Source organism: Bradysia coprophila, unplaced genomic scaffold (assembly GCF_014529535.1).
Source record: "Bradysia coprophila strain Holo2 unplaced genomic scaffold, BU_Bcop_v1 contig_297, whole genome shotgun sequence".
Classification (NCBI taxonomy): Eukaryota; Metazoa; Arthropoda; class Insecta; order Diptera; family Sciaridae; genus Bradysia; species Bradysia coprophila.
The window spans coordinates 4,642,940-4,668,646 of record NW_023503555.1 but is presented as its reverse complement, the minus strand read 5'-3'; the positions used below and the strand labels follow the sequence as shown (position 1 = coordinate 4,668,646).

General features: G+C 35.3%; 2 protein-coding genes across 3 annotated transcripts in view; both read right to left on the bottom strand.

The window, feature by feature from the left end:
• Nucleotides 1-25,707, bottom strand: part of LOC119078566 (monocarboxylate transporter 2) — a 116,257-nt gene that overhangs the window by 55,547 nt on the left and 35,003 nt on the right. The window lies entirely within an intron of this gene.
• Nucleotides 5,642-7,289, bottom strand: LOC119078579. The gene is made up of 5 exons (XM_037186156.1): nucleotides 7,154-7,289; nucleotides 6,713-6,794; nucleotides 6,295-6,644; nucleotides 6,073-6,234; nucleotides 5,642-6,011 (listed from the first exon to the last, which is right to left on the bottom strand). Exons 1-5 carry the CDS (start codon nucleotides 7,196-7,198, stop codon nucleotides 5,853-5,855), a joined length of 798 nt encoding a protein of 265 aa, XP_037042051.1. The 5' UTR covers nucleotides 7,199-7,289; the 3' UTR covers nucleotides 5,642-5,852.

Genomic DNA, 25,707 nt, shown 5'->3' with positions numbered 1-25,707 from the left:
AGTCGAACAAAAAGCTCTTCTCTTTTAACCCTAAAGTACGAGAATGATGTATACGCTGTCTTCATTGCACGTTACTTAATGGTATCGTGTCGCAAGCAATTCATAAAAGAACTCTTACAGAATGGAGGTTTCAATCACGTTTTGAAAACAGCTGAACTAAAGTTTTATTGAAAAAGAAAAAGCAAATTGTTTATCGAATGATTTCGGTTCGTAAATAACCACGTCCTGGAATCTTATTGTATTGATTGATGTAGTAAACTCACATACTTGTGGAGGATTAGATAAATTTAAGGTTTAGAAACGCAGATAGTGGGTTGTGTTGAGCTACTATCTACGACAATAGAATTTATCAAACATATTCTTGCAACATCTGGAAAACTAAATTTAACGATTTTTGAAGAGGAAGAATACATTATTCGAACGGTCACAGTTTAAGATTCTTACTTCAGATCGACCAATCATTCCCAACAAAACATGGTTTTGATTCTTCGGAAGGAAAGAAGATAAATGAATTAAGATTTATATGCTCGGACTTTTTGTTGAATTTGGTCTCGCTATTATATCAAATATTTTGTTTAACGTAATCTTTTATGTAAACGGAAAAAATGTCGCGATCAATTGAAATCTATCCCTTCTTTGGTGTAACATATCGCGGAATGTAAGAATTCTTTCACTTCGTTTGTTTTATCAAATTTTGCTTTATTTTGGTTCATGCTTCAGACCATTATCAGGCTAATGGGGAAACAACCGGCGCTGTGAAATTGCTTACGAACAGCGAATCTCAGTAAGATTTTTTTTTATTTTGAAAGGAAATCTTGACACTCCGCCCCACAACGTGGCTACTGAGTCCCACAGTTCCCTAAACTGAATTTTTTACAATAAATTTTGGAATTTTGAATAATGATAGTGAAGGGACCCCTTCAGTTTTGAGTGTGACTGTGAGTTTTGTTTACTCCATTCGCTCGATTCGTCACAAATACGTACGAGACGTGGCTTTTTCTACATTTATTCTCCACTGCCCCTCCACTCTGCTCTATTTTCTTAATTTAAGCCCAAAAAGTTTAGCATTAAACAAGGGGAAAACAAATAAAAAACTTTTTTTTTTACTTTTAAAGATAGGGCCTTTTTTCTAATTGTAAAAAACTCGTGTCAATTGCACTAGTTAATGATTCAAAAACTAATTAATGATTCACTGAATTACTATTATCGAGAAAAGAGAGATTTCGCCCGGGTGAAAATTATAGTCTCAAAAGTTCGAAAAACGTAGTCTCACGTCTCAAAAGACAATAGATTTGAGACCATGAGACTACGTTTTTCGAACTTTTGAGACTTTCATTTTCACCTGGGTCGCACGACTTCATCGAATAATTTTTTTTAAGGCGGTTTATAAATAGATCACGTTTATGCGACACACGACAATTAAAATGTTGTTTAAAATTTATGCAATGAGGGACTGAAGTTTCAATAATTTCGATAGACAACACCAGGCGAAAACTCTTTCAGAGCAAAGTTGGACGCAGTCTACAGTCTATATGTGTGATAACTTCTAAAACAAATGATATCGCTAGAGGTGACGCTGTCAGCGTCGTTGCGCAAAATTGGATTTCAAGGCCACTTAATTGAAATTAGCTGGCCTAGTTTTCCAAACCATTCGACAATCAATTTTTTCAGAAAAAATTTGAACCAACAGAATTTTGAACAAACTCTGCGTCACACAGTGGCAGATGCTCACGGACAAACCTACGAGAACTTTAATCTGCCACATGCGATGCGGAATTTTTTGTTGAAAATTTTTCAGTCACAATTATGTTGGTTCAAATTTTTTCTGAAAAAATTGATTGTCGAATGGTCATAGGGAGCTTAAAAATGTCTAGTGTTACTCGAGTCGTTCACAACAGATACTTTTGATGATAGGAAACACTTTATGACTTTAAACGTCCGTCTCCTATCTATCAAAGTTGCACACTAACCTTCCAGAACAATTCGATGAAACATTTGACCTTACATATTAACTTTGATCATAGATCAACTCCATTCGCCGAGCATTTTTAACACTACGTGGACATTAGACAGTTTCATTTTTTTGGTCCAACATTTATTTTCTTCTTGCGGATCTTTTTTTTGATAGCTGATTACATCTATGAATTTATTTTGCAGAAATTTTTCCAAAATATCTATGTTGCACACCGCACGAGTGTTCTTTATTTTCCTTGTAAATAAATTTTTTTTGCCATATTTTCTTCTGACGTTAATATAAGGAAAAAGCCGTGTTAAACAGCAAGCAAATCACATTTTTTTATTTTTTTTAAATAAATTCAAATTAATTAAGTTGTTTAACAAAATTATATCTTTATTCATTTTTTGACTAGGTCAACGTAACAATCTTAGGTTGATGATAAGAAATATTAAAAAATAATTTAAAAAAATTCCATGAAAATTGATTTTGGTTTAAAATCAATTCACAATTTCCGATATGACGCCAGAACTGATTTTTTGGTGTTTGGAATTCTCTCACGATTGTCTTCCACCACCTGAATTACCTGTTGCATTTTCGTTTCGTTTGAAGTCAGGCCATCATTGAAATCCGTCATGAGCTTCAGGGTACGCTCAGCACAATCATTTACAACATGAAATGAATCGACAATGCGTTTGGCAGTTTGATAAGCATCCAGGTACTGCCATTCTTGGGCGTCATTTTCAAACATGAACTGGATATCGACCTGTAATGATTTTAAGGCTGACATAGAAGAGGCATCTACGAAATCGTCCAAGTCCTTTTTCACGATACCAGTTGAATCAAGTAAACGCCAGTTTCGATTGGCCCACTGTCCATCATCTAAATTTTTCATTTTCGAAAACATTCGTTGTTTTACTGGATATGGTACTTTATCAGAAAACAACGAGAGGACAACCAATTCCGAACCCAAATACCACAAATGTTCCTGAAATTTGTTCATTGCGAGCTTTGCAATTTGTTTGTTCACAGCAGAGTATTGGTCCAATTGTTTTACAAAAACCAAATCGTTGAATGGAGCGTTGCTTGCGACACAGCATTGCATCCAGTGCTGAACATAAACCAGGCATATAAATAAGGATATATTTTTCAGGCTCAAGACTTCGGATTTGGAGAGATTCAGTTGATGTCGAAACAGGAACATTTTCAGCGAATAAATAATTTTGGCCATCCATCGTGCATTGCTGCATGCGTGTGGGACGTGAAACTTATAATTATGTAGCGGCTTGCCTAGCACAATCAAACACAATTCGAGCATTTCCCGATGATCACCTTTCAGTTCGTGTTTTTTGATTTTATCTGCCAGCACCGATTCCACGTAGGTAATAATACCGTCTCTCAGTGAACTGATATACGTGTTGGTCTTAAACGATCTCATATCGAACGGCTGTTAAATTAAAAACAAAAAATTAATTAGAAAGCTGGTACTTCAAATATTTAAAACGTCGCTAAAAGTTGACATAGAAAAGACAACATCTCTGCAACGAACGATTATTTTCAATGTAGTGTTCAGACAGTACACTTACTTTAAATGAAGTTTGATCGATCAATGGCCAACCGGCTTTAAAATTCTCAAACATTTCTGGACTCGGTCCGGTGCTTTCGCCAAACAAACCAATAAAAACTCCACCGATGATTAGTTCGTCGACATGATGTCGACATGCGAAATAAAGAAAGTTCTGACTGGCTAATCGTTGAAAAACAACCACCGATCCGTTGTGAATGCCAGTGTTTGATGCTGTGGTATCGGTACAAATACCGACAATCGACTGCAACAATTTCCATTCGGTCACGTACTCATGCACTGTGTCAGCAATCACAAAACCGGTTCCATCTTCGGTTTTTGCAATCGTGATGATTTTTTCCTTGTCGATTCCACTGACGACAACTGCAAGTCTTTCGACTTTGCTTTTACGCAGTGACAAATTGTCGTTCGTGGTGTCTGGTAATTTTTTACCATCCCAATGCAGAATCAAATTCGCCTTTGTTGAAGACATGTAATCGTCTTTGAAAACTTTGACAATTCGATCTCGGTGTATGTTTCTGCGGCGGTAGCACGTCGAGACTGACAGAGTGCAGTCTTCCACATTTTCTCCAATCGCTCTGGCCATTGCAGCGCAGAGCAATGTGAATTTAGGGGCAGTATAACGAGTGCGATCCAGAACTGAAGATACTTCTGGACTGTCGATGATTTTTTGCATGACACTCGATTGTTTGGTGGTTGATCCACTCAATAATTTCCCTCGTTGGTAATTCGAAAGGGTCGATTCGAAGTCAACGTCGTCGTCATTTCCGAAATCGTTTCGCACCTGCTCTTGTTCGATGGATATATCGTCAATCTCCTCATCGTTAGTGTTTACATCACATTGCTGTGTCTCAGCCAATTCTACCTTCAATTTCTCAAGCTCTGATTGTAGCTTCATTTTCTTATTGTGGTGGTAATTTGGCTTCGGAAAAATATCGAATTGACTGTTCAGAAAGTCAATAAATTTTTTTTCCTTGTTTTTTTGTGAATTCGTTTCTCGGAACATGCTTTTTTTATATGACTCATGGTCTACAACAGCTTTGTTGATCTTCCGAGCAATATCTTTAGGTGACATGATAGGTATTCCTTTTTGAAGATAAAGATTCTGTAAATCTTTAGCCAAGCTGTTGAGGCACGTGTTTCTTTGTTTCAGGAGCGCCGAACGGTAAAAATAATACACCCGCAAAACGTCTCGCACAGTCACCGAGCCGTTGGGAAGATTGGGGGTAACTTCCCCGATCAACCAAATCGATTTTTCGCTACCGGAGTTCATTTTTTGTCGAAAACGTATAAAAATTTTAAACCGCGTTGATAGACACACTTGTTGAAAACTTGTTGATCAAGTTAATGTATATCAACACCAATACATATTTCACTAAGCCTACTGATCCTTTGTTTGAACCATTGCATTGTTGTAAAAAAATATTGCGGAAGCTAGGGCTGTGTTGTATTAATAAGTTTTGAAGTCTCCTCGTAGAGTAGTTGCAAACTCAAAGTGCAATTGATTCAATAATTACACCGCCTTCTTTTATGCGGTTATAGTGCATTAGTAAGTAATTAATTGTTCTCGTATTGATATAATTAAACTTAAATTGTGTCGACGGACAAATAAAAAAATCAAATCAATTTGCATCAAATTAATTGGCTTATTATGTAGATACGGCTCTGCGCAATGTGTCAAGTGTGTTTGTAAGATCTGTTATTTTTGGTAAACATTCAATTCGTATGGAAAACTAAAATTGTTGGTGCGATGCGTGGAAATTACTTTTTGGAAAAAATTGTTCAACAATGATTTTCCAATGATGTTAGGTACGAACAAAGACATCCGCCGGAAAAAAAATAGATTTCCATTTCAAAGTGGCATGGTCTAGTGGACATGACTCATACGTAACATAATATAGGATGATAAATCTTTATACGCATCAAGATCAGGTAAGTTGGTACGCCTGTGGCGAGATAGAAGAGATTTTTCTCTCGCCACAGGCGTACCAACTTATCATTTCTCTGAGATCTAGAGTTCAAGATCGATAATTGTTGATTAGAAATTTGAAAATGAAGAGTAAACAATTTCAATGAAAAAGAAGAAATCAAAATATGTTTATTTTCTTTCTATTGACATAACAGCAAAAAACTAGTTTATAACAAACTTTCACTGTTATTTACAAATTATTTTATGTACAACCGTGAATTGTGTAGTAGATAAAAACTTGTTCCTGCTACGTTATGAAATGGGGCATTTTGCGCACACGATGTATTACCGAACTTGCTTTCGGCTCTTACATCTAGTGCGCAAAACGATTACATTTCATAAACTTAACACTGATCTGTTTTCAAGGCAGGTTGTTTCCAATATTTAGCTTCCTTATTGTTCAAGCAGTTATCTACTATTTTCTGCGAACCAGCTTCCCAAGCGCTCAAGCTCATATGTGAGATCGGACCACCCAAACAGCGGAAAATCGCAAACAATCCGCCCTTTTTTCAGAAAAAAAATTATTAAACTTCATTTTTGGATGAAAGAAAGAACAACGCATACAAGGGCAATACCGCCGACGGCTCCTACTGGATCTACTGCGTTACCGTAATTACGTCGGTCTTGTTGGTTATTAATGGCTTGACTGTAAAATTGCGCAGCGCCTGGTATGAGACAGCCGTCTAAAGCATTAAGAGGATCGAGTACTTTCACGATCGTATATCCCTATTTGATTTACAATGTTAGTGCATTGACGATCAAAAACATAATGGTAGTTGCACTTACGAGGAATGAACCAACTGGGCCTAAAAGTGGACTAAGTGAACTTTGTAGCTTGCAACCAGTTGAACAGGGATTCTTCTCTACGTCACATGTCAATGGGCTTATGGCCGTTAGTAATTTACAAAGTGGCTGTCCAACTTTGAGTGCGACATTGTTTTGTAAACAAAAAGCGAAACAAGCGACGGCTTTACTTATATGTGGAAACTGATCGGCTCGGCAACAATAATCGTACGCATTATTTTCCCGAGTAAAATTCTTATACACATTGTAAGCGGCAACTTCTTGCTCAAACTCTGGTGAGGTTCCACCACAATCGCATTTACCCAGTAACTGCGCTATTCCGGGAAGCGCACCTTCATTTTGAAACGAAAAAAAAGTTTCATTAGTTGGGAAGATGAATTTTATAGCGAAAATTGTTTACGTGTCACATCTATTGGAAGGAGCTTCAACACTGGATCAAGAACCGGAGCTAATAACTGAGCAATACCAAAGGCACCGTTAATCTAAAAGAAAATAGCAATAAGGTCATTCTCTGCTAGAATAGAGTATATCTTATATTAAAAACTACAAGAGCACCACCCTTGATTTTATAACTGAATATAGTCATTGCATGAAGCTTCATACTAAAAACCACCGAAGCGCTACATTCGGCATAGAAATTAGTTTGAAAATTTGGTTGTACAACTTGAGAAAATTTTTTTCGACCTATTGAACGTCATTTATCGTCGTTTCTCAGTATACTCTCATTATCCGTGTTATTTCAAATGACAATTGAGAGAATTGGAGAAACAATAATATCGGTGAATATGTCGAAAATTATCGTTAGTCAAATGTAATGTAGGAGAATCCATTGTCGACTTACTTGAAGTGCAAAAAGCACTGCAGTTATAACAACGGCAGAACGCATCGTACAATATCTACTTGAAAATTGTGCTAAGATTCTAAGGTTTAAGTTGCGAAAACTGTTACCAATTTCCTTTTAATGTCGATGTGGTGATCAGACTAAAAGTACACTGAATTTATAAAATTGGTTTCGCATTAAAGAAACCTCGGTTTATGGATTTGCAGTAGTTTTGATATCGTAAGCAAATGGATTATATTGATGTAATCGCACCGCTGTCAACATTCTTCAAAAATATTTGCAAAAGTAGACCAGATGTTGTTTTTTTCTCGTCTTAAGTTTGTTCACATGTTTACTGGTTACCTCTTGAATTCGCTAAAAATGTGTTGTAGTGAAATATTACTTAATCGATTCCACTTCTTTTATATTGATTCAAGTTGCAATTTATTGTACGAAATTTGTCAACCAGATGAAGTTTTTCTACTCAAGTTTATTTAGATGTTCAATGCTCCTGGTCGTGATTCATCCATTAAATACGTCAACAAAAACTGATTCCGAATTGAAGGCGCAATAGCTATCATATTTTTAATGAATCCAAGAGCTAAGCGTCGAACATCTGAACAAACTTAGGAAGATGGCATTCGGGAGTATTATATTATAGAATTTGCTAAATTACTGGTTGGAAAATAATTAAACTCCTTTATTGATTTCACCGGCTTATTTAATACAATTTCTAAAATTCTTATCAAAATTACGTTGAATGCATTTCGAAGGATCTATCCTCCATCATCAGCAACACACAACTAAAATCTAAAATCAATCAATTTAAATTTCTTTTGTGACAAATTTATCAAATTTTCGAGTTCAAGTTCAACTCTAATTCTCTACATACAAATCATTTACGCTATTTAATACAATTGTACAAATACGATGAAACGTTGCCTTGATCCGTGTTCATTAACAGGGCATACTACTTACTGAACAAGTCATCTGTTGGAAGCTTCATGCAAACAGCGTCCTTTGTATGAAATAAACAGCTCTACACTGAGCACAAAAGATGTAGAATTTCACAGTATTTACACATATAGATGCTTTGGGACCATTATTTTATTATTGAAATCGATATTCCAAATATTCCCAAGTGGAATTTGATTCAAGACACTTCTAATTAATTAAAAATAGTAAAGAAAACCCGAAATGATTGAAGAACCGCCATTTTTTTTTATTTCTGGAGCTTTCATTATGAATTGTATAAAACTAGTTGATGGTATAAAAAAGCGCGACAACGTTTTATACAATTCAAAATGCTGGTGCGGGAATACACTGCATTGAAACAAATACTGACATATCTCTACCATTAGGTAAATACTGTACAATATATTTAGCTGAAATAAGAGTCTAATAGAGGCATGTCACATCATTACTGACAAAGATATCTCTGACAATATAATCTACATAATCTCTGACAGCGACTCAGCGCTTAAAACTCTTTCTGCCGTGGAGTTTCAATCTGCTTTGTCTATAGAATGTTGGGATAAAATTAACCATATTGCGAATACGAACATAGTAAAACTTATTTGGGTGCCAGCACACTCTGGGATCTTAGGTAATGAAAAAGCTGATGAACTAGCAAAAATGGCGTCATCAGTCACTCCGTTAAGTCCTGAACCGATACTGCGTATCGCACCTTCTCACATTAAAACAAAAACTAAAGAGCGTTCAGCTAAAGAGTTCATCTAACACTGGTACTCGGTTCCAGGTTGCCGGAAAGCCAAGCTCTGTTTGAGGATTAACGATAAAAACTCAAAATATTTAATTAACGTAAGTAGAACAAGGCTAAAAACATATACAGTAACTGTGACGGGACACTTTGGCTTTAATAAACGCCTAACAACAATTGGCAAACGATCAGACCCTAGCTGTGAGCTGTGTGGGCATGAAGCAGAGACCGCAGAGCACTTCCTCTGTTGGTGTCCGGCATTCATAAACAACAGAAGGAAATATCTGGGTGACTATACCATACTGTACGACCAGATAAGGAACTTTTACGCACAATACATCCTGAGCTCCATTTTTAGTACAGGGAGTTTCATCACAGATAGTAACTCGTAAACTCTAAATATATAGCGAGCACAATGGGCCCAACGGAGGCCTCCGTGCGCGACCCTTACTAACCAGCTAAGGGCAGCTATCTTAATAATAATAAAAAAAAGATCGTAGTGGAGCCTAGAAACTCCTACATTTTTTACTATATTACGCAACGAGGTATCAAGGAAGAAATTGATCAAAAAAGAACTCCCATCTCACTGCTCCAATATCATTCATTTGCGAACTCAAACTCAAGAATTTTATTCTTCGTCGAAGTGATTTTACCTTACTTCAAAGCAGAATGAACCAAAAATCTTCAAAAAAATTTAATTTCGTGTCAACAGGAAAACAAATTTACAAAAATCATTTGAGAATTATTGAGAATATCTCGGAATGTCGAATTCAAACAAACACTTTTTGGTCATATCTCCCCGAGACCGCATTTTACAATGACCTCATATTGGTGTCAAACTACGCGTCTTGTCAATAGCTTTCAGCAAAAAAAAAAGTTTAGTGAAATCGGTTCAGGTTTCGTGAAATAAACTAGAATTTTCAAAAATTTGCTGAAAACAAGCATACATTTTTATGGTAGTATCGCCTCGAGATTTTTGGCCACCGTCCTAATATGGGGCTTAAACGACGCGTCTGGTCAACAGCTTTCAAGGAAAAAAAAAGTTTGCCGAAATCGCATTTCAATTGGTGAAAATATTTCGAACAGTCACAAATTAGCTGGAATTACCCATATATGGAGTGCTTCCATAAAAGCAGCAAGTGGATGCATAAACTTTTTTTGTACTTTGAAATGAGCATTCATCGGTTATTTTGATATGCAAAGGAACTAATTTTGCACACTGGAGTGTTAAAGTGATTTTTTTTCAATATGTTGCCAGCCTTTCCTGCGACCTGTATTGTTGTTGACAATCTACCATCTGGTGTATAGGACAACACCATTTCGCCATATGTAGCAAAAATAGCTATTTTCGGTTATATTAAAAAATATTTCCTCCTTCCGTCAACGAATTTAAAATATTTCCAAACTCATTTCCGGCAAAAGTAAAAAATGTAAATCCATTAAATCTTTCCATCGGAAATCGATTCGCTTTTATAAGCGGCAGTAAATTTTAATATGGAAAATATTAATTCAGATTGAACGGGGACAACGGTATGTGTATAGCGGTAGATATCATATCCTCATAATACAGTCAAATATAATTGTCCCTAAATGCAAACCTCTTCCGAATTTTTTACCTTAATTTTTTCCCTACCTCAGAACAGAAACTTTTCTTCTTCATAAAAGAAAATGAACTGAAAAAAATTCAATGGGAAAAGGAAGATGGGTAGATGGGGCAAGTAAAAAAGAAAAACACACAAATCGAAGTTAATTAATCAAAGCTCGAAATGAAAATGTGAAATTGAACAATAAAGATAGGAAATTTTTGAGAGAATTAATGAGTTTTACGTTCCCTTTAAATTTATTATTATTCTTCTTCTTCTTGCCGTCTTGGACAAAAGTTCGGGCTATTTATAAATATTTATTCGAAAAAGGAATAAAATGATGAAATTTTATAAATTTATTAATATTCCTAAGACGCTTTTGGTTTTGACAGTCCATTTCAAATTAAATATAAATATTTTAAAACGAAACGTGAGAACATCTCTCCGGTTCGTCCACGTCAGGAGTTGTGCTAAAATGTCGGGATGGGGGTTTTATTCACATAAAATTTTATTGGAATTGAATTTTCCACCATAGTCGGTACAAATCCACTCTCCATTCATTGCTACGAAACATTGCCATCCCTTTTCTTAAGGTCTTTTTTGTATAGCAACGGCTAATGAGTAGTCACAAAAGGTAAGGTAACTTAACGGAATATACTGCACCTATAGAAACGTAACCTTAATTAAATCAACCTAAATAATTTATTCATAGCACAATAATGTTAAGGTATACATAAGGTGATAGTGGAAAGTTTTTGATGGAATTGAATAGTTTTGGAAAGTAATATTTACATAGGTAAACGAGAGTAATGCGATGCTTCATGATGGAGAAAATATAGTTACACGAAATGCAAATATCTATTAACGAGTATACCATGGGAATCGATGGGGGAATGCATAATTTACTTTAGACGTCGAATTGAATTAGATGTTACCTCAAGTTGGTAACTTTTTCGCTTCACTAATTCCCGACAAACTCCCTCTCAATGGAATAGTTATTTACAGTTTACATACGTCGACAACCGTATTTTTCATGTTTATAGCACTAGTTTTGACGCTCTCAGTATGTAAGATCCATTGCGTTAAGGAGGTCTGTGCGTAGAGATGCTGATCATCGTCTGCCTCCTTACTTAGATCGATGTGTCCGCAGTGTTCATTTTTGATCTATTGCGCTGTCGTCTTGTCTTGATGCCCCTGCGTTGTGGTCGAGGGTTCAGTTGAAGATCCCTGTACGTCCGCTTAGGAATAATGAGTTTTTCTTTATTCCGTTCCATCGGACCGACTATGGACAGCACGAACCCGTTAATAGGATGCTTAGGATTTTCAACTTTTTCTCACAGTTTTACGTTGATGATGTATCGAGGAACAGGTTCCGCTCAGTTGTCAGATCTGTGAAGCTTACAAGTTCATTCTTGTCCCGATTGGGGTTCCCTTCTCTTTCGGATGATGATACTGGCTGATATGAACAGTGTATTCTTTCAGAGACTGCTGTCGACGCTTCCAAGAATCTTGTTCAATTTCGTCCATTCACTTGCCTTTCATTTGATTCGTGAGTGGAATGTGTCTGATTGTACGTGAGTAGCCTCGTTTTTGATAGCCTTGTCGGTTTTTTTGTGTTCTTTGTTCTTGAGTCAAAATATTATAATATTATGCAATGTAATGTAGTCAGGTAGCTTAAAATAAGCGGTTGGTGTAATAAAAAACAAAACAAAACGTCTCGGCTACGTCTCGGATCAACAAAATTAAAGTAGTGATTGAAACATGAAAAGAACGGTTTTCGACGCATATTGCATGGAAATTACTATATCGTTTACCGTATGGGGAGAAAATGAGAACTTCCAAAAAGAGTGCCCGCTTCTCTCCGGATGCAAATCGATTGAGGTTCCCTATTTTTTTCAGAGTTTTTTTTGTGTGCGATATGAGTCAAAAAAGCACGAGGAAGAAACTTAAATCGATCAACGAAAAAATGGTGATTTCAGTCATTTGAGAGAATTTGACACTTCCCCGAGTAAAAATTTAGTTCTCAGTGAGACTGTAAAATGAGCATGATCAACGGTCTCATTTCAGTCTCCTTAAGTATTCAGTCTCATTTCATTCTCACTTTTTCTTTTCTTTGATGATTGTTGAATAAATAGTGAACGAGACCGGCCGAGTGGTCTCTTTTTCAATATTTTACGAGACTTTTGAGACCGACCGAGTGGTCTTTCTTGGAATATTTTTCGTTGGACTTTACGAGACTGGCCGAGTGGTCTCGTTTTGAATATTTTACGAGAATGTAAGAGACCGACCGAGTAGTCTTTCTTGGATTATTTTTCGTTGGACTTTACGAGACTGGCCGAGTGGTCTCGTTTTGAATATTTTACGAGAAAGTAAGAGACCGACCGAGTGGTCTTTCTTGGATTATTTTTTGTTGGATTTTACGAGACTGGCCGAGTGGTCTCGTTTTGAATATTTTACGAGAAAGTAAGAGACCGACCGAGTAGTCTTTCTTGGAATATTTTTCGTTGGACTTTACGAGACTAGCCGAGTGGTCTCGTTTTGAATATTTTAGGAGAATGTTAGAGACCGACCGAGTGGTCTTTCTTGGATTATTTTTCGTTGGACTTTACGAGACTGGCCGAGTGGTCTCGTTTTGAATATTTTACGAGAATGCAAGAGACCGACCGAGTGGTCTTTCTTGGAATATTTTTCACTGGACTTTGGGAGACTGACCGAGAAGTCTCGTTTTTGAACATTTTAGGAGAATGTAAGAGATCGACCTTGTGGTCTTTCTTGGAATATTTTTCGTTGGACTTTACGAGACTGACCGAGTGGTCTCGTTTTGAATATTTTAGGAGAATGTAAGAGATCGACCGAAAGGTCTTTCTTGGATTATTTTTCGTTGGACTTTACGAGACTGTCCGAGTGGTCTCGTTGTAAGAAAATATTTTTTTAGATGATGAGACCAACTGAGAGGTCTCATTTCAGAAAAATGTTTTTTTTTTACTTTAGATACCGTCCGAGAAGTCTCAATGCAAGAAAATATATTTTGTAAATCATGAGACCAACTGAGAGGTCTCATTTCAGAAAAATGTTTTTTTAGAATTTAGATACCGTGAAAGAAGTCTCATTGCAAGAAAATATTTTTTTTAGATGATGAGACCAACTGAGAGGTCTCATTTCAGAAAAATGTTTTTTTGGACTTTAGATACCGTCCGATAAGTCTCAATGAAAGATTTTTTGTAAATCATGAGACCAACTGAGAGGTCTCATTCCAGAAGAGGCTAAGAGGGTGATTTTTCTCGTCTTTTTTCTATTTATTTTTTAAATGAAAAACATGTCGTCTTACATTGCAAAGTAATTGTAACGAAAGTTTATGTCTTAATATCTAAGGACTTAACGACGGATCTCTTCTTTAGTTAGTTTCTTTTCGATCAGGCAGTGCCTTTATCACATATAAAAATTTAAAAGAAGAAAAAACTTACACTAATTGAGCACTAAACTTAACAAAGATATTTTACCCGTCTTACTCGTCTTACATTGCAAAGAAAGTGTATGTCTTAATATTGTAGGACTCAACGACGGATCTCTTTTTAGTTTGTTTCTTTTCGATCACATATTGTGTATCATTTGTTATTAGTTATTGCAAAATACATTGAAAAAATGAGAAAAACTTACACTAAAAATTCCTTAAGTTTACATAAATGGCATGTACGGTATCTAAAGTCCAAAAAAACATTTTTCTGAAATGAGACCTCTCAGTTGGTCTCATCATCTAAAAAAATATTTTCTTGCAATGAGACTTCTCTCACGGTATCTAAAGTCCAAAAAAACATTTTTCTGAAATGAGACCTCTCAGTTGGTCTCATCATCTAAAAAAATATTTTCTTGCAATGAGACTTCTCTCACGGTATCTAAAGTCCAAAAAAACATTTTTCTGAAATGAGACCTCTCAGTTGGTCTCATCATCTAAAAAAATATTTTCTTGCAATGAGACTTCTCTCACGGTATCTAAAGTCCAAAAAAACATTTTTCTGAAACCTCTCAGTTGGTCTCATCATCTAAAAGAAATATTTTCTTACAACGAGACCACTCGGCCAGTCTCGTAAAGTCCAACGAAAAATAATCCAAGAAAGACCACTCGGTCGGTCTCTTACATTCTCCTAAAATATTCAAAACGAGACCACTCGGCCAGTCTCGTAAAGTCCAACGAAAAATATTCCAAGAAAGACCACTCGGTTGGTCTCTTACATTCTCGTAAAATATTCAAAACGAGACCACTCGGTCAGTCTCGTAAAGTCCAACGAAAAATAATCCAAGAAAGACCACTCAGTCGGTCTCTTACATTCTCGTAAAATATTCAAAACGAGACCACTCGGTCAGTCTCGTAAAGTCCAACGAAAAATAATCCAAGAAAGACCACTCGGTCGGTCTCTTACATTCTCGTAAAATATTCAAAACGAGACCACTCGGCCAGTCTCGTAAAGTCCAACGAAAAATATTCCAAGAAAGACCACTCGGTCGGTCTCTTACATTCTCGTAAAATATTCAAAACGAGACCACTCGGCCAGTCTCGTAAAATCCAACGAAAAATAATCCAAGAAAGACCACTCGTTCGGTCTCAAAGTTTTTGTAACAACGGTTCGAAATAAGACCTACACGTAGATATATCCAATTTAGCAACACGGGTAAGGTGGCTGGCAGTCGAATCCCAAAGTTAAGCATCATTCGTCGCGGTTAGTACTTGGAGTGGTGACCGGAAAATACATCACGAAATAAAAAAAAAAGGTAAAAAAAAAATCAAATAATACTCAAACTTCTATCATTTCAGCGAATTATAAGAAAAAATTAAAAACTGTGCCATCTGTGAATGCAGGAACAAACTAACAGCTTAAAGACAATGAAATATCTCACACTTGGAAAACAGAAATGAGAGTTCTCAGATGGTCATTAGAAGATGTCAAAAAGAAAGTGAGAGTTCTCAGATGGCCTCAAAAGGATATCGAAAAGAAACTACAAAGAGACTTCTCAAAGAATCTCAGAAAATATCGAAAAGAAAGTGAGAGTTCTCAGATGGCCTCAAAAGGATCTCGAAAAATAAACTCAAAAGAGACTTCTCAAGGAGTCTCAAAAATATTTTGATAATCTAAAAGAGAGACCCCTCAGTCGGTCTCATAAATATTTTTGAAAAGAGACCACTCAGTCGGTCTCGCAAATTATTTAAAAAAGAGACCACTCGGTCAGTCTCGTAAAATACAGAAGAGAGACCACTCGGTCGGTCTCGCAAAATACAGAAGAAGAGACCACTCAGTCGGTCTCGCAAACTATTTAAAAAAGAGACCACTCGGTCAGTCTCGCAAATACAGAAGAAGAGACCACTCAGTCGGTCTCGCAAAATACAGAAGAAGAGACCACTCAGTCGGTCTCGCAAATTATTTAAAAAAGAGACCACTCGGTCAGTCTCGTAAAATACAGAAGATGAGACCACTCAGTCGGTCTTGTAAAATACAGAAGAAGAGACCACTCGGTCGTTCTCGCAAAATACAGAAGAAGAGACCACTCAGTTGGTCTCGTAAACTATGTAAAAAGAGACCACTCGCTCCGTCTCATACAGTCTATTAAATGATTTAAAACGAGACTTCTCATCGGTTTCGCAATCATCATCATCATCAATTCATCAGTATATGAGAAGAAACCAGTCTCAAACGGTCGAAAAGAGACATCTCACCTCCATACAAAAAAAACGGTCTCAAAAGGGGTCTCACTTTCACTTTTTTTTTTACTCGGGTCGGGTCAGAAAATATCTGTTTTATCACTCTTTTTTCACGACGAGAAAATACATATTTCTTAACCTAAATTGTTAAATTCTCATATTTAAAGGCAAATGCCATCATCTCACCGCATTTGAGTGGACAAAATAAGAATTTTTGCGCAGCACACCTGAAAAAGTTAAAACACAGTCTTCACAAAAAGTTTATCAATGTAAGAACAGTAGGTGTCCGAGTGCTGGTACACGTCCTGAGACTAGTGAGAGTCGATAATACTTATTGAGATAATACTTGATAGAAGACAAAAACCAGTCTAATCTATTAAGCAGTAGAACCAACATTTGTGTAAATTAGCAGGTTGGTACGGAGTTAATACTGCTGTTAGCAATAAATCAGTATAGCTACTGAGTCAACAATGTCTGTGTAATGCATAGTTTGTACGACCTTGGTTACACATTTTGACACATATCAAGTCTTGTGTATAGCTAGGAGTGCCAGCATATCATCGATTAATCCCGAAAGTGCATCATAGAATTTGTCGGACTTTTTTTTAAACATTAATTGAATTGTTGCTACGATATTTCACCAACACCCTGCAAATGCGTATAATATTAATGATTCGGCTGACACATTGGATTAGACCGACTTCACAACAACAATGATTGAACAGAATTCTTGCAATTAAACGTACCCATAAATAGAAATTCCACATAAAAGACTAACATTCGCTCTCGGACTATATCAGATGCCACAAACAATTTTAATGACCACCAGCCCAAGCATTTTCACTTCAAATTTCACACCACGTAATCCCATACAGAATATATGATATCTCTGTCAATTTTCGGTTCACTATCTTCGCAATGGCATAATCTGAAATGACTCGACAAACTAAACATTCCCATTTCTATATATATCTATTCTCCATTCATGGCTATCGGACTGGGTTGCTTTGTATATATGTATATATGTATATATGTATATATGCTTTACGTCGGATATGTGTTTCTATTCTTGAGGGGCTAATTTAATAAAGCATTTCATTCATATCTGATGATATACTACAACTTAGTGGAGGCTACAAACACCACGTAGGAAATGCACAGCTCTTATTTTTCGGGTGAATATTTAAGTGGTTTCTTAAACACCAAGTACATGTGAGCGTTTGATGGTGTAGAGAAAATTCAGACAACTTCCGTGTACAGAGTACACGTCCTATTTCGTGTATATAAGAAGTACAAGTACATGCTTCCACTTGACAATGTTATGAGCGATTAAAATTTGTGGTGGTGGAATATGTCGTAGAATAAATCCAGATGAATTTTAAAGCGTGAGAATATTGCATGGTATACACGTTTCACTGACGTTAGCACGCGATATCACACACAATATAGATAAGGTACTAACTAATTAACTAACTTGTTAATTAGTTCCAACAGGTAATATGTCATGTTTATCCTTGACTAAAACTGATATTTATGTATTGAGGGTAAAACGGATTTACCATGGCACAGGAAAAAGAAAAGGTTCCACAGCTGGGAGATAAGTATATAATGTGAACAAACTCGTAAAGTGTTTTCGAGTATATACGGCGACGGATAACATTTTGCAATATCAACTGAAAACATTTATGATATCTTGGAGGTGTACGAACGCGCATATTGGTTAATGTATATGCGAATGAATATTAATTTCGGATATGTAAAATGGGAAATGACGAGATTTTATACAATATAAGGGGGAGAGAATGTGTTAATTCGTAAAGTAAACGCTGAAGTTTAAAGGGTATACCGTAAGTGCGTAAGTAGGTTTTCGATAGACCGAAACCGGGGGGCGGATGATTGATTTCACATTTTCTTATAAAAGAATTTTTTTCCCCCTTTGTTGCTTTTCTCTGTGTAAAACAAACAAGCTTTTCGTGAAACAATAATCAATCATACTTTGCACTAATGGTGACAAATTTTCCGTAATACTTTCAGACAAATTGACTCCCATTAGGCACCTTAAATGCGTCGGAAAATGGAACAAGACGAAGAGCGACATAGCTGAGAAAACGGAATATTGTTTGGGTAAGACTGATTAGAGCGTCTATCCATCTTGAATATTGAATAAACGAAAATGCTATTCGCACATTGTATTTGCCTTGATAGCCAAAACTGAATTCATCCGAGGGATTTTTTTGAAAAACCGCCTACCGAAATCGGATGCATTTTCCAGTGGACCTTTTTACATGTGGTTAGAAACGTATTCGACCCTAGAAGCCAAAACCACTTTCAAAAAAATTCTTCGAAGTTTGTGTGGCTGGTGAAAGTTGATCAAAAACCGAAAACTTGCACTTTTCTTACAAAAAATTCTCCAGTTACGCGAGCCGTACAGGGTCGTGTGCGGTGTCATTAGAAAGGTAATTACATGTACTATTGAGTCGAATAGGGACTTATTGGGTTTAAAATTCATTGCCACTGAAAAATGTGCAGTTGAAGTTTTCAACTGAAGATTTACACTGTTCTTTCTCAAATTTCTCGGGGTACACAAAACGTACATGGTCGTGTGGGGTATCATTTGAAAGGTAATTTAATGTGCTTTTGGGCCAAATAGGGTCTTTTTAAGTTTAAATTCATCTATGATAAAATATGTACACCTAAACATTTCAACTATTATTTCATCGTAGATGCATCCAAACCACATAAAACCATATTTGGCCCAAAAGCACATTTAATTACCTGTCAAATGATACCCTACACGACCATGTACGTTTTGTGTACATCGAGAAATTTCAGTAAGAACAGTGTAAGTCTTCGGTTGATAACTTTAACTGCACATTTTTCAGTGTCGATGAATTTTAAACACAATAAGTCCCTATTCGGCTCAATAGTACGTGTGATTACTTTTCTAATGAAACCCCATACAAATGTATACAAATGATTTCAGTAAGTTGTTTGATTCGATTTTACTGAAGTTGTTTGGTTTGAATTTGACGAAATAAGGAATTGTTCATGAACGACGTCCACTATTTTCAGTGTTGCCAGCACAGTTAAATCATTAATAACTCGAAAATATACGTTGTATTAACTGTGGATTTACATAGCAACGTAAAAGTGACAGATGCAATGTTTTTTAAATACTGCAACCCGAAATTTCATTCATAAAATTAAAATTATGAATGAAATTTCGAGTTGCCGTATGAGAAAATTTTTGCATCATAGAAATTCGTTGTTATCGACTTATCAAAGATTCAAAACTGTTGACACCACTGAAAAATAGACATCGCTTAAGGACTCTACCTAAGCGATTTGTTTGACCTTGAAATAGCCCGATATGTGCTAATATCGGAGAATATTCGCACATTATGCGATTAGTTTCGTTGAAATAATTTAGCTATTCGCACGTAGTATGAATAACCCCTGCAAAATAATTTTTCCATTCGCACATAGTGTGAATAGTAACTTTATAATCTTTGACCATTCGTAGCTTAAATAAATTCGATTAAGAATATTTGCGTGGTAAGAATGAGTCCGAATTCATTTCATTTGTTTCGTATTTTGAACCATAGTCATCAACAACAATAACATTTCGTCCTAAATATTCTAGCCCGTATCACATTCTTCTAAGTTTCATGTCATATTCAAGATGGATTCGAGGGCATTACTTATGCTTTTTTTCTTTTCTTTTCTTTCTTTCAGCGTCCCTGTGGAGTGGGGTAATTCTACATATAATTTTTTTTTTCTCTAAGATGTTACCTTTGCGATGACTTATACATTTTATTTATTTATTTAAACATGAGGGTATTTGATTAGGGATTGAAATATTTTTTTTCCCTTTTTATTCTTTTCTCTCGGAGTACATATAGGCCGGAGTCCTGAAATTCATGTTTAAATTTATGAAGCAAAACCTTTTCTCGGATTAAATAATAGTTTGAAAATGAGGTTCGCAAAAGGTATTGAACCGAAGCAAGGGGAACAGAAGAATAAGAGGATAGGGAAATATAATTTATGAAATCGATTGTGTATTCCTTTTGTGAGGCTTATGCAAATTCGGGATTAATGTTCGTGTTTATCTACCAGGCGTATGTATGAATTTATCTATGGAACAGGATGTGAGTATTTATTCCACGTTTTATATGTGGACAACGTCGGGGTGTTCAACTGATGCATTATAAACAGTTTATGACACCATGGACTATGGTTATTTTACTTATTTTTAAAAAGCATTAAATAGAAGAAGGGAAGAAAGGTTTTACTGTCTACACGTAACCTTACTTTTAAGTTTCATTAAATCTTTCGTTTATTATTCATTCGGATGACACTTTTTTCTGACGTGGATGGCATTACTTAATGTGTTTGGCATTTTATACGTACATGATCTCTTGTCTTCCGAAGGTTTGACTAGCAAAGTTATTTCAAATCGACATGATCTCTCAGTTCACGAAGGCAACTAAATTTTCTAGTGGCTCATTCATTAACTTACTGTAGCTACTACACACAGTCACGCAAAAGAGACCAAATTCAACATTTTCTTATGTAATGTTTGACAGTATAACAAAAGAATTGTAATTAGGTCTATTTCGCGTTGCTATGTGTAGCGATAGTTACAAGACGACTCCCAGGAAGTTGAAAGTTTGCTTGCAGCTGCCTACCTGAATGTATTTCACTGTTCTTTCAGAACCTAGAGTTTTACGAGTAAAATACGGTGTATTCAATAGAATAAATGATGGAAATGGTATTCTTGCGTTTACCGATGCGAGGCGAAGTCGATAAGCAGAGAGAAGTCATTTCCGTCAATTGGCCCATTGAAGAGTGAGTTATTTTACTCAAGACTTCACCACTGAGGGGTGAAACCAAAATACTGTTTTCGACAGTGATGATAACAATAAGTAGGGATGGGAGACGTTCAAAATTATGTATAATACCAATCGAAAGAAATTATCGATAATCGATTAATCATATCGTTATCGATAATTATCAAAATATCAAAATTCGATAATTATCAAAATATCGATATTTTGATGTTTATCTGAAAATTCATTATATTATACTGATATATGAGAATATATCGATAAATGTCGGATTTTCGGACCAAAATATCGATATATCGAATTATCGACATCTTCATAACTATCAAAATATCAATAATTATCGATTATCGATATTTTTTCTGATAATTTTCGATAAAAGAGGCGATACTTATCGATTATCGATAATCATTATCATTATCGCCTATGCCTAACAATAAGCGATGAGCACTCCCATTTTGGACTTTTATAGCGAAATGTATGCTATAACAAATAAAGTAAAAGATTTATTAAAGTATGGATAATACTGTGATCAAAAGAAGTAACAGACTCAACAAACTGAACTTATGTTATGATCTGTGAAAAATTTGTGTACATCGACGTGCCGACGTACCTATTTCGTAAACGTGAAACGTTCAATTGAATTTAAAACCATCTCGAATTGCTTCCCGCTTTTCGAATAACATCATTCAATCCCATTCATTCATCATGTCAATTGCACTGGAACATTGAAGTACACCGATCAACAATATTGCACTAAAGAGAGAAATGCAAATATTTTCAAAGCGTTCAAAGCGAGTAGATAGATTTGTTACTGTAACAAAGGGTATGTTTAATTTGAACACTATAACGAGCATCTACCTAACTACTAACTATACAATAAATTGGTCATAAAATCGTTCTCTCACCCACCGAATAGTTTTTATTCGACTAATCAAAATATGGTGGAATCGCAGTAATTGAATTTTAGAGCCAGATAAAATTTAATTCGATTATTTATGCAATTGATGCGGCTTTTCAGTGGCTTTCTAGCATTGAACGCGTTGCATTTTATTGGAAATGAAATAGGAACTAGATAATATCGGTTGTTACAGCCTGATTAGAGGCCGCCAATATTGAATTAAATTTCGGACAATCAATTTGCCATTAATTTTGAAAGTTTTACTGTATACTGAATAGTAGAACCCCAACCAGGTTAGGGTAGACAGAAAAAAAAAATTGAAATCGATTGCGAGACTCAACACAAAATATTGCTTTAACTAAACAACTGAAGAAATTTTGTATACATTTTTTCGAGACGAACTCAATGAAGTCTAATTTGAAAACCTCATTTTTGTGCCATTGTGAAGCTGGTTTAATCGACCTGACTGACTTAACTAAGGCATTGTTTAACTGCAATATTTTTGTCGTAAGCCTACATGTAGTAGCTTTCAAACGACACCAATCTTGAGGTTTTATTCAATAAAATGCAACTTTGGGGACTGTTAGATTGAGATGAGTCAAGAGGCTATTAAACCGTATAATGAACCAAACATTCTCGAAAAATACCAAGTTTTGTGTCTTTTTTTTAGGTATGGAGGCATTAGGTTTTACAGCAGAATGACTTATGTGTCGATGTCGATGAAAAAAGCGTCACAACACCAGAAAAATGAGATTTTCAAATTTTACATCATCGAGTTCGTCTCGAAAAAATTTATAAAAAATTTCTTCTTGATGTTTGAAATTTCTTCAGTGGTTTTGAGTCCAAACAATACCTATTTACATGCTACATGCGTTTAAAACTATACTTTTCATGTTTCAAGCACTACTTTCGTTTTCGTGTGTTTATTGACCTCGGGTACGCCTCGGATCAACAAAATTCACACGAAAACTCTACTTTTCATCTTTTTATCCCTAGTCATGTAAAATACTATTTGAGTTGGGTTACGGCATTCAATTTCGAAATATTTTTTTCTCTTGTACCATACTTGCCTACTATTTGCTAAGTTTCCAAAAAAAAAATTGTGCAGGTGAAAAACGATTAGATTGCCACTGACTAATTTTTCATTTTCAAATTAAATAAATTCAGAAAATTTATGAGCGTGAAAGTATCTTAACCGTCATAAATAATTCCGTGCAGCCGCAATGTTCTCAAAAGCATTTTAAATCCACAAACAACTATACAAAAACGTTGGCCGTATATTTTTACTTAATTATTATTTTGTAGAAACAAGCTCATGATTTATAATATTCCACCCATAATTCTACCACCTAGCCAGCCACAACCTTATAGCCCGTGTTTTAATAAACTTTATGTGCGCCACAAATATAAGAAAAACGAACATTTTCGATTAGATAACCACAACATGAGGTTGGTGTGTAATTTGTGTGAAATAATTTATTGGTTCACGTTTGCCCTCAATTCACTTTCCAACAGTACAATGTATAAAGAACTTCGCGTCGATCTTGGAAACGGCATAACATTTCACCAGCGAACAAACGTTTTAATTTCGTCAAATCAAATTAGAGGAATTAGTTCGTATAATTTATCAGAGCACACAAACATCCGCGAGAGCGCGCAATCATGTCTAAATATCACATTACAGAAAATGGTTATTTTAATGGATCACATCTCGTTTTATATTATACCTGGCGCTTCCATGCTACGAAACGGTTAAACTTGAATTTATTACCAGAAACAATCCGTGGAAATGAAATTTGTTAATATTTAATTGAATGTACACCAGTTTACACGTGTGGAACACACACTGCAAATATTTTAGGATTTTACGACACTAAACAAATCAACAATGGAAATCACCACATACACCCATTCGTAAGAAAATTTAGAATTAAGTTATCCGAATCGAAATTTTGGTAACTAAATTGTAACTGAAGATGATATGAAACAAAAGTTTTGATGCTACGTCATTGAATTAAGACACATCTAAACTTACATCAAACTATGATGTTGTTTGCAGTAATATACTCTTGTAATAGGCATGAATGACAAAGTTTCGTCGTGTCTCGGCAGTGTGTTTACATGTTTACAGCAGGAATCAATTATATGGTTCGAATAGAAACATGGCAGAAGATTAAATTATTAGGTGATGTTTGTCTTGCTAAATAAACTTTTAAAGCATTGACAGCAAACGAAGAGTGAACGGTGAAGCTGGCGAAAGTTTTGGAAATTTACTTGTTGAGGTTTTCATGTCTTTTAAAGGCATATTCATGTTACCATAAAGGTTTCATTATGACAATCTAGTAATTGTTTCAGTTTGTTTAGTAAAACTATTACATAGGGGAATCCTACTCAAGGTGAGTTTGTGTTTATTTGACTTCAGTTAAACTGCCAAAAAAAAAATTCAGAAAATTACCTGCGACAGGTAATATTTTCCCATATAAAAAGCCCTTTATCTGACGCAGCTAACTTTATTTTTCATACGAAAAAAAGTTACTTTAAGACAAATCTGAAAATCTATTTTTTTAATGTAGGTAAAGCACCAATATCAATATTTAGTTGCTGATTCTTAAGTCTTAGGTCAATTTAAAAAAAAAAACTTAATCTACTGGTAAATTTACTTAAAGTTTCGCTGTTTTTTTTAATAGAAAACTTTCAATCTTTTACCAACGTTTAGCCATCTCTTGCGAAGTTAAACAATAGCCCTAGCACGTACTGTCTGATATCCACAATTAATATTGTAACGATTAAAACTAATTGTTGAATTGAGAGATTTTTCGTCCAACCAGAAACTCCAGAAAATATAAACTGAACAGAAGTAGTAGATTCAACGATTATTACATGATGTGTGCTTTCCGTTTCCGTATATAATGAAAATGGTTGTGAAGTTTGTTTTAAAGTAGTTGATAAGATCATTTCCCTTATTAGTTCTATTGAAATTAAAGTGATTTTACTAGAGAAAAAATACGATATTTCCCCTTACAAAAATTCAGTTCTATGAAAAATTGCAGACAAGCGAGTGGAACCTTGTTACATTGAATAAATGTTAATTTTCTTTTATTTTCTTTTCGGAGATCCGGATCTCCAGATCTTTAACACCTTAGTTCCTTAGAAAACGAAGGTTCATCCCATCCACTACTACTTACGCATTTATTTTGTTATGGGTGCCCAATTTCTTGAGTAAAGGTTTCACCAACTTTCCAAGAAAGAAATCGCTTGTTGACAAAATGAATTTAAAAAAAACGAAAGCAGTGCAATTTGGGGGTTAGTTTGATTTTTGCTTAAAGTGTTGCTCCTTCGTGTTGACCGTGTGGAACTTAGTATATTATACTGAAACACATTACTCATTCAACTAAAAATGAAACGTTTGTGTAATAAGGTCAATGGCATCATTGAATCTTTTATTTCTCTTGATTTGAGTCATTTTAAGTGAAGGTGTTTACTATCGCAATGTTTGTAAACAGTCTTCACCTGGCCTTAAGGCCTTAAGGTATTTACAATCGCAATGTTTGTAAACAGATTGATACAAAATCTATTACTTCGTTTGATTTAACGTACATTTTGCTATAATATGTCAGAGGTCATCGCTTAATATGTTTTTTGTCATCACTGTCGTTAGCAGATGATATAGCCATGTCGTTAACAGATGAAATAGCCATGGACGAACTGAAATACGAAAAATATTCGTAGGATTCTTCATGTAATCAGTACTTATTTCTGATACTTTAGGTTAGAAAATGGTCCCAACCCGACGTTTTAATTTGGCATCCCTTTTTCCTCATAAAAACTGTCAAAA